Genomic DNA, 9,412 nt, shown 5'->3' on the forward strand with positions numbered 1-9,412 from the left:
TGAGTTTGTTGAGTTAGATTAGGAGTCTATCTCGTTAATTGATTCACTTACCGTTTTTAAACAGCTTAATCCCTTTTTTTCGCAAATTCTGTTACTGTATTCACGAATACAGCTCGCGAATACATATGAATACAGTCTATACGTTAGCTGTAATTCCCTTTTTTCTGCCGACTTTTACTATTGTATTCATGAATACATTAGCTTAAATACATCGAATACACTTTATAACAAGTTAAAACATAGCTATAGAAAATAATTTAATAAATAATACCTATGACAAGCTAATAATCACTAAAACACAGTGGTCGTTCTTCGATTCAAAACAAGAACTGATTACAGAAATTAAATAAGCAACGAGTTTCTCTTGCTCTCTGGAGGACTTTAAAAAGGTGATGAAAAAAATTAAATAAATAAATTGTTTAGCCAATTTCCCAGTTTCGAAAAAAAAAAAAGAGAAACATTTCCCCTACTTCGCGGTTCAGGTGTTTACTATTTACCATCTGCTTAATAATTCATTGACTTAACTGTAAATAGATTTTACAGCTTCCGTTAGATTAGAGCTGATAGTATAAGTTTTAAAAACCTACGGGAAAGTGAGATAAATACTCTGATCATTCTACATTGGCTGCAGAGGAAGATGGATAATCAAGAGGCTTCGGAAGCCATTAATGCTCTCTCTTTGAAGGATTCCTCATCTAAACCTCCAATTTCCACTTCCCAGTAAGTCTCTTTCAATTTTTTTTTTTTTTTTTTTTTGCTGTGTAATTTCCGAAGAGCTATTGAACTACGAAAATATAACATAATACCCTAATTCAACTGTCGTTTTGCTGGATAATGAATAATCAAGAGGCTTCAGAAGCGATTGATGCACTCTCATTGAAGGCTTCTACATCCGACGCTTCCATTGCCACTTCCCAGTAAGCATCTGCCTCTATTTGCTCTCACGGATCATATAATTTCTATTTGGAGTATTTTTTTTTTTTAATTTCTGAAGAGCTAGTGAATTCTGTTAATAACCTGTAATCTTAGAGATTTATAGAGAGCCCTGACAAATTATTGAATATTGGAATGAAATGGATCCGAATAGCGTGAAACATATATAGAAGACTCATATAGCCGTCCTGCACCCAAGGTGTGTCCCAGTGGTCTTAGGTTCACATCCCAATGGGAGGCAAATAAATTACTACATTAGGTAATTTTTTTCATATGCCTAAGCCTTGGTAGTCAGAGTTATCCCGGTACATGTGCTAGTTGAAGCCGGAGGTACCAAGTGCCCAGTGGAGTAGTCGAGGTGCCGCAAACTACCCCGGACACCACCACCATCAAAAATTAAAAAGTAACTCATATAGCCATCCCAATTAGTTTGTAATTGAGGATTCATTGATATCTTTGGTGAGATCTATGGAATGGTTTTTCTTGTTTGCATATGAATGCATTTTTGTTCAAATTTGAGATTGAATTTGTTATATTATGCTAATGTTTTAGGATGAGTGTGGAGGAGAGGTTCAAGATTATTAGGAGTATTGGGGAGGAATGCATACAGGAGGATGAGTTGATGAATCTGTTAGCAAAGAAGCCGCAGCCCGTCTGCTATGATGGTTTTGAGCCTTCTGGTCGAATGCACATAGCTCAGGTACGTAGATGTGAGTTCCCCGAGGGCATTCTAACTTACAGGAATGAAGATGATAAAAATCTTGCCATTTGCAAAATGTCTGGATTGCACAATGCATGTGGCTTATTTTGTTTAGAATTCTACTTTTTTTTATTAAGGTTTGTTAATTCTACTTGAACATGACTGTTTTTCCTGTTCTCATGATTGGTAGTTGTAATATACTTCTTCCAGATGGAGCTCTGTTCACCTGTCTTTGTTCTAAGGGTGGAGATTGACTAAAAAGTCCCAATGAATTGTTTGCGTGTCACACAATGAAATTAATTCATGATCAATTGCTTATACTGACAAGCCGTTACATAAAATTATATTTTATGGCTTTCTTTCTTCCTGTTACATTAGTACAGGATGGCTATGAAATTTTACGGGAGGAGCTTCTGTGCAGTTATATGTTCTTTTAGCATGTTGTGACTTTTTTTCTATTATAAAACTTCTTTGCTTAACAGGGAGTTTTGAAGGCACTCAATGTCAACAAACTGACTTCTGCCGGCTGCAAGGTGAAGATCTGGATTGCAGATTGGTTTGCACAGCTAAATAACAAGATGGGTGGTGATTTGAAGAAAATTGAAGTTGTTGGCCAATATTTGATTGAGTTATGGAAGGGTGTGGGAATGAATCTCGAAGGGGGTCAAGTGGAATTTCTGTGGTCTTCGAAAGAGATTAACTCTAAAGCTCATGAATACTGGCCTCTTGTTATGGACATAGCTCGAAGGAACAAGCTTCCACGGATTTTAAGGTAAAGGCTAATGCATCAAAAACTCTCTTTCTTCTGCTAAAAGGAGCATTCAGTTATTACTTACATGTTTTTCTTCATTCTAAGGTGTTGCCAAATTATGGGTCGGTCTGAGCAAGATGAGCTGACCGCCGCCCAGATTTTTTACCCATGCATGCAATGCGCTGACATATTCTTCCTTAAGGTAATCTGTTCTTATGAGTATTTTCAAAAAAATTCTTTGTTCAATTATCTGGATAAGTTAAATATAAGCATCCTTTGTTGGACCTCTAAGGCTCTATTAGGAAAAACAGAAGCACCTTCACTGCTATTCTTATTTTAGGATGCAAAGTTACCCCTGTTATCTCATTTGAGACCTAGTTCTTGCTTGTCTTGGTTAGCCCTGTAATGAAAGTTGACAACCTTGTTCTTGCTTGTCAAAGTCAATGAGTAAAAAAGCATTATCAGTTGTTTTAAATTATCTCCATATGCGTAGAGCTTGCTTGCCTTGAGTTTCTAGTTCAGTGGCATATGCTTCTTATATGTACAGATATAAGAAAGCTGCATAATATTTTGTTTCATTTGTTGCCTATTTCTATGTCTGTTTTTGTTCAATCTTCTGTTTTAATAGTGGTCAATGCCATAGTGGTGATTATTTGTTTTAATTATTCTTTTCCAGCTAAATGTGGAATTTTGTCTTAATAGGCTGATATCTGTCAACTAGGCATGGACCAGCGAAAGGTTAACGTACTTGCAAGAGAGTACTGTGAATGATACCAAGAGGAAAAACAAGCCTATCATATTGTCTCATCGTACGAAGATCATTTTGTATGCTAGAATTCGAAAACTCTTTTCATTGGACTAACTCCTTTGTTTAATGTGTTTGTTTTCTTATCATATTGGTGTGCAGACATGCTCCCTGGTTTGCAGGAAGGTCAAGAGAAGATGTCAAAGAGTGACCCCGCTTCTTCTATCTACATGGAGGATGAAGAGGTATTTTCAGATTTTACCTCTAGGCTATCTAACTATATACATATGGAGTATTAGTTACATGTAACACCGTGCTACATTTGATTTTAGGTTGAGAGTCATTGTTCTTAATTAACAGGTAGTCGTCGTTGCCACTGATGTTCTAATGAACTGATGTATTTTTTTTCCTTTGCCATGCTTGAACATCAAAGGCAGATGTAAATCTCAAGATAAAGAAGGCTTTTTGTCCACCGAAGGTTGTAGAAAAGAATCCATGTCCGGAGTACATCAAGTATATTGTCATCCCTTGGTTTAATGAATTCAAAATTGAGCGAAGTGCTGAGAATGGTGGCGACAAGTGAGTCATGCCATGCATTTATTCATATCCATTCAGCTGATTTGCTAACCAAAGTACTGTTTTTTAGATCATCTTTTGTTTTATTCTCTTTCCCACACTAGGACCTTTAAGAATTTTGAAGAACTGGCTGCTGACTATGAAAATGGGAACTTGCATCCTGCGGACTTGAAACCTGCACTATCAAAAGCAATCAACAAGATATTACAGGTAGATGAATACATCTTACTGGGCTGATAATTGGTATTTACACCAATATCTTATGCAGTCCCTGTTTGAAGTTTAATATATATACATTTGCAAATTTCCTCTTAATGTGAAAAGTAATCTTTTTATAGTTGGTGACTTGGTGTTATTACCTCATGATTAATACAGCATCAGCACCCTAGAATAACTTCTTTGTCTGTAGAGTATTTTTATATCTTAAAGTTATAGTTTGAATTTCAAGGTCCTTATTGTTTATACTGAGCGTGATCAATCAGATTGGCAATTTAACATCAATTGATAGTAAATTAAGTTTGCGCACATGATGGCTTGTATCACATGAGCTTCAGATGGTATAGTTAATGTTAAATAGGCTACTGTTACTCAAGATCAGGGCACCACAATTTTTTTTTTATTTTTTGTATAGTTTATATATTTTTTATTCCACCTTTCTTCAGTTGTCCTCCTGACTCATTTAAATTTTGTTATGCAGCCGGTGCGTGATCATTTTAAGAATGATCAGAAAGCCAAAGACCTTATGAAAAGGGTGAAGGTATGTGTTCTAAAAGTTGCCTAAATGTTCTGTTTTGGATAAAATGTCTCTTTGATGTTATCACTTGAGGTCAGGGTATGCTTTCTTTACTGAACTACTGAGGCTTCTCGGTACAAGAAAATAGAAATCTGAATTTTCGGCTGATATGGGGTCAGGTTTTACCTCTTATTTCAAAAGGGATGATTGATGGTGTAATTACATGGCTCAAATTGAATATATGTCTCTCCTAGACTATTGAGATTACACTTCTTCCCGTGCAAAAGATACAATTTCTAATGAATCGATGACGATGTCAAAGTGTACCATTTAGGTGATCCTGACAAAACACTTGTATCTGACCAATCACATAAACTCAATGTCACATTCGTCAAACCCTCTAAACCATTTAGTTCCATAGACCTTTTGTTAGAAAGTTCAAAGATTATGTGACATTGGCCTTGGAGGGGGGTTTTGGGTTTTGGGGGGGGGGGGGGAGTTGGTTATTGTGTGTGCCGCCCAGGACATTCAGAAACAATAGGCTCGTTCATTTTCTTGGCTCTTGACCATATCAAGGTGGCAAGTGTTCAAAAGTAGTTCTATGGCAGCTTTTGCATCTAATTGTTGCTGTTTTCTGATTTGCAGAGTTTCAAGGTAACGAGCTGAGGTTTTGATGAATGAAGTGGGATTAGGAGATGATGATTATGATGGCTGTCCGAGAAAATCCATTCTATTTTGTTTCTGTTGCATTCTAATACCTTGGTTTCCCACAATTAGAAATGTTTAGCATCAGAGGCACCCTTCATTTTTTATCTAATATTTCTTACTCCTATTGATATGTCCGGATCCGAAGACAATTTCAATTATAAAAAAAAAGGAATAAGACTAAATTTTGTGAACTGTGATTTCACAGAGGAAATGCTTCTGATACTCTAGTTAGCAACATGGTAATTTCCAAATGTCTATGTGCACCTCTCGTCCTCTGTGGTGCGTGTAAAGATTTGCAGGCAAACACAATGTTGAGCCCCGATTAACATATAAATCAAGACACGTTCAAGAAAGCAGCATCGACCAACTTCGTATCCTGTGTTTATTCATCTTTTTTGCCTTACAAGAAAGGACATCTACTTGACAATTCGAAGATAAGAACGTCATCTCTATGTGACTGAGTTCTATGAGGCAGGTAATTCTTGTTTTCCTAAGACCCCAAGCAATGTTAATTAGCTGGGCAAAGTTTATTAGCAAGAAGAAACCTTTTTACAAAATCTCATTCAATTTTTCATTGATAATGAGGTTGTCCAGACAGTGCCATTTTGCGCTTACTTTTCTGTATTGTAAACATGATTCATATTTCTAGTCTAGCTTGCGTTCAGTGCTGACATTCGAATGGGTATTGCATTTAATCCCAAGCAACACGAATTATGCTTACCCGAACATCGTCATCAACCACACACAAACATCCAGTTATGGATCTAAAGACACGGTCATGAATGGCAGGTTAAGGCATCAAGCTAGACTAGAAAAAAAACAATACAACTAACCACAGCAATTTAACACAAGCATATAATAGCAGCCCTTCATACATTAGCCAAGAAAGTTGAAATGGTGAGGAACCATTTTTGCTGGCAAAGAGACATAACATACATTGTTCTCAAGTATTCAATAAAAGGTAACATTCATTTCTGGCCCTTTTTCCTCCAGAGGTCACCAAACTTCTTAATACCAGAACCTTTTCGCTTCCCATGTCCAAAAACATCATCAGAATCATCAACCAACCCCGGCGAACCCATGTAACTGCCGTATCCTCCAACTGCTGGTTCAAATACATTACCGTAATGCTTATCCATTGATCCACACCTCTCAGATAGTCTTCTCCCGTTCATCTCCACGCCTCCCGCTAATACTGCTGCTGCAGCATCTGCAGCTTTCCTCCATTGTTCTGTTTGGACTCTCAGTTTCTTCATCTCATTTTCTAATGCCTCCTTTGCCTTTTCAGTAGCCTCAAGTTTCTCCTCTATATTAACTGCATTATTCTTGCTTGTTTCCAGCTCTTGTGCTACTTGGTTTAGCTTGAGGCTCGTTTCCTCTTCCTTGGCCGTAATGGAAGATATCTCTAGCATTTTTTCATTCAGCTCCTTCTTCAGGTTCTCATTATCTTGGATAAAAACCTGAAGCTCTTTTTCTTTCTCCTCCAACTTGGATTTTAATGAGCATATTTCTTCATCCTTCAAATTCATCTCTTCAACTGATGGTTTCTCCGGTTCAGCAACCGGTTTAGCAATGGCTGGTGGTTCAGCAGGCGATAGATTTGCACTTTTCAGGTCCTCTTCAACAGAGGGGTGGCTTATTTCAACATTTGGAGGAGGCTCCACTGTTTCCTTCTCAATTGGAACTTCAAAAACATCGGTTTCTTTCTGGTCATCATCTGGAATTTCATGAGTTGGGTTGTTGTTGTTGGTTTCTTGGATTTGCTCAGGCTCAGCAACAGTTGGTTTCTTGGTTTTCTTCTCAAGCTGTTCTTGAGCTGCTTTCTTTGCAGCCTCAGCTGAAGCTAACTGCCCCTTAAGAGATTTGAGCTCATCTTGTGCTTGCCCAAGTTGGGATTCCAAATCTGCAATTCTTGTTCCGAGCTTTCTTTGATTCAGTGGATCAGATTGAGTGCCTCGTGGCGAACGACGATCACTCAATTTAGGACTCCGGTCAGTCACTGATCGATGGTGTAGAGGATCAGAATCAGAGCTTGATGTTCTGAGTTGCAAAGGGACTCGAGGAGATTGCCTTTGAGGCATTTCTGATCCCCTGTTCCCTCAAAATGAAAAACAAGGGAAAATTATTAGACAAGGTTTTTTCAAGCACCAAAGAGGACACAGGATTATTCACAATTCATTTGATGGTAAAAGCTAAGCAATAGAAATTCTAAAAGTTTCCGGGGAAAAATAGTTACTCATGAATTATAAAATATTACTCATACTGTATTGAATTATTGATAGGGAGTCAAACCATCCAAAGACACTCACCTTGATCGTGGCATTTCACCTTCTTAAAATGTTCAATGATGCAATCTTCTAACACTTTTAAGTCTTGATCTGTGGAAGTGGAGAGGATCAATCAGTTTAGAAGTATATCAAAGGCATCAACTTCTCTATATATTGCATGGGAATTGAAAGTTGAAACTAATTTGAAGTTAAAAAATATACAACCCCAATAAAAGCAGGAATAATCAGTTAAAATATTAATGTCGAAGGAGAAAATAATAACAAGCATCCCCCCCACCCCCTAAGCAATTACAAAAAGTAATTAAAAATGAAAAGACAGAGTTTGTATTGGGGGGGGGGGGGTGATTTATTTTAATGGTAAAAGGAAGAAGAAAAAGGAAAACATTCTTTGCAGGAAAAGGAGACAAAATTGAACAGAGAGAGAAGTGAAGCACGCGTTTAGAACAAAGAAAAAGGAAAATTTCCAGACACCTTTATCCCCATGCATATGTCAATGTCATCGGAAGATGTGCACATTTTCTCATAATATTTCAAAACACTAGAAAGGGGTTTCAAATATTAGATTTTCAAATTGGAATTATTCACTTGAAACTTCGACCATAATGCATGTTTGTCTGAATAGACTCAAATGTTCAGTAAAATGAAGATCTACCAAATAATTCAGTCAATAATTGGTTTATGAAAAAAGGAGAAAATTTGATCTTTCTTGCTCTAAATGCATCATTTATTTAATAGGTAAAGAAAAAGCACAGGAAATGGTATTATGGCAAAGGAAGATAAAGTGGAAAATCAAAATAATGTCCATCTTTTCTTACCAGAAAGAATTCCAACAAAACTTCACCTTTCTTGATTATTTCTTCAGTAGTTGATTACTAAAAGCCTTCAGAATGAAGAAAGAAGAAACACCCAGAAAGCAGAAAATCAAGAAAAAGGCTTTAGCTTTTTGAGAATTGAATGTTTGTTGTGGATTCAAGATTGTTTGTGAATGAGGAGCTTACCAGCAATAAAAGCACTTTCCTTTTTTGAATGAGGAGAGCAACAGTAAAATTTCAGTAGAGTAGTAGAATTTTATACCCCAAGTAAGCTTAGGATAGATACTATAAAGATTTGAACTTTGAAATATTTGAAGTTTGAATTAAAGGTGGGTAGCAGAGAGAGAGGAAGAGGACAAGAGGGTAAATTTGAACGTTAAGAGTAAGGGGACACCAAAATAATACAACACTCTGTTATTGGGAAAATCTAGAGAGTCTATCTGTAACAATGGCAAAGCTGACCTTTTCTCTTTTTACTTTTCTTGAACTGTCCTTTTGCTTCTTTTCAAACCACTTACCTTTCTTGATTACTGAATCTGTGTCTCTGTATCAGCATCTAAATTTTGGATAATAGTGAAGGGCATTTGACCTTTGAATTTCACCTACTAATACCAAGAACGGTAAAGTTGAATGGGTAAATTTGCCCATAAAAAATTCGAGACGTGGAATCAGTCATTAATGTTTGTATTAAGATAAACTGTCACACCACATCTTTAAAATGCGATACTTTTACGAACCTTGCTTGAACGCGAGATACCTTATGTATCGAGTTATCCTTTAATACCAAGAAAAAATAAGTATTGGACTTTGAACCATGTAACAAAGGAACCATGTGTCCCTTTAGGTTTAACCTGTTGTAACGAGCTCCTTGACCACAGGCAATTTCCAAGAAACAGTTGAATACTGAATGAGTATATACTTTAGGCAATTTTTTAATGATCTTACTAAAGTAAGTCCCTGTTTTTCACTTTTATGTTTCAGAAGATAACTTTTACTACTCTTTTAGTTCAAGTAGTAGAAATGATCTTGTCTATGACCCAAATTAAAGAAAAAAGAAAGAAGAAAAAAATGTAATTTCATACTCCTTCCTTTTCTTTTATTATTCAATCATATATATTTAGTCTGTAACTTAGAGCAACAATTTCTTAATTAGGCAGACTTTGGTA

General features: G+C 36.5%; 2 protein-coding genes across 5 annotated transcripts; one reads left to right on the plus strand and one right to left on the minus strand.

Moving 5' to 3' along the window:
* The first annotated feature begins 700 nt into the window (after nucleotides 1-700).
* Nucleotides 701-5,337, plus strand: LOC107829772 (tyrosine--tRNA ligase 1, cytoplasmic-like). Its single transcript, XM_075236202.1, is given in 12 exon segments — nucleotides 701-720; nucleotides 850-917; nucleotides 1,486-1,633; nucleotides 2,116-2,405; nucleotides 2,490-2,586; nucleotides 3,087-3,152; nucleotides 3,154-3,193; nucleotides 3,292-3,374; nucleotides 3,563-3,708; nucleotides 3,810-3,915; nucleotides 4,403-4,462; nucleotides 5,084-5,337. Coding segments are annotated over 10 exon segments (1,056 nt in total). The 5' UTR covers nucleotides 701-720; nucleotides 850-917; nucleotide 1,486; the 3' UTR covers nucleotides 5,105-5,337.
* A 613-nt stretch (nucleotides 5,338-5,950) lies between these two features.
* Nucleotides 5,951-8,727, minus strand: LOC107829773 (interactor of constitutive active ROPs 4). Of its 4 annotated transcripts, XM_016657242.2 has the most exons (4): nucleotides 8,433-8,671; nucleotides 8,250-8,314; nucleotides 7,456-7,524; nucleotides 5,951-7,237 (listed from the first exon to the last, which is right to left on the minus strand). In XM_016657242.2, the coding sequence occupies exons 3-4, from the start codon at nucleotides 7,467-7,469 to the stop codon at nucleotides 6,115-6,117; spliced, it is 1,137 nt and encodes a 378-aa protein (XP_016512728.1). In that variant the 5' UTR covers nucleotides 7,470-7,524; nucleotides 8,250-8,314; nucleotides 8,433-8,671; the 3' UTR covers nucleotides 5,951-6,114. The 4 variants fall into 4 exon arrangements, with proteins under 4 accessions (XP_016512728.1, XP_075092296.1, XP_016512729.1 ...); XM_075236195.1 differs by lacking the exons at nucleotides 8,250-8,314; nucleotides 8,433-8,671 and adding an exon at nucleotides 8,709-8,727; XM_016657243.2 differs by lacking the exon at nucleotides 8,250-8,314.
* Between the last annotated feature and the right edge of the window lie 685 nt (nucleotides 8,728-9,412).

This window comes from Nicotiana tabacum, chromosome 2, assembly GCF_000715075.1.
Source record: "Nicotiana tabacum cultivar K326 chromosome 2, ASM71507v2, whole genome shotgun sequence".
Lineage (NCBI taxonomy): Eukaryota > Viridiplantae > Streptophyta > Magnoliopsida > Solanales > Solanaceae > Nicotiana > Nicotiana tabacum.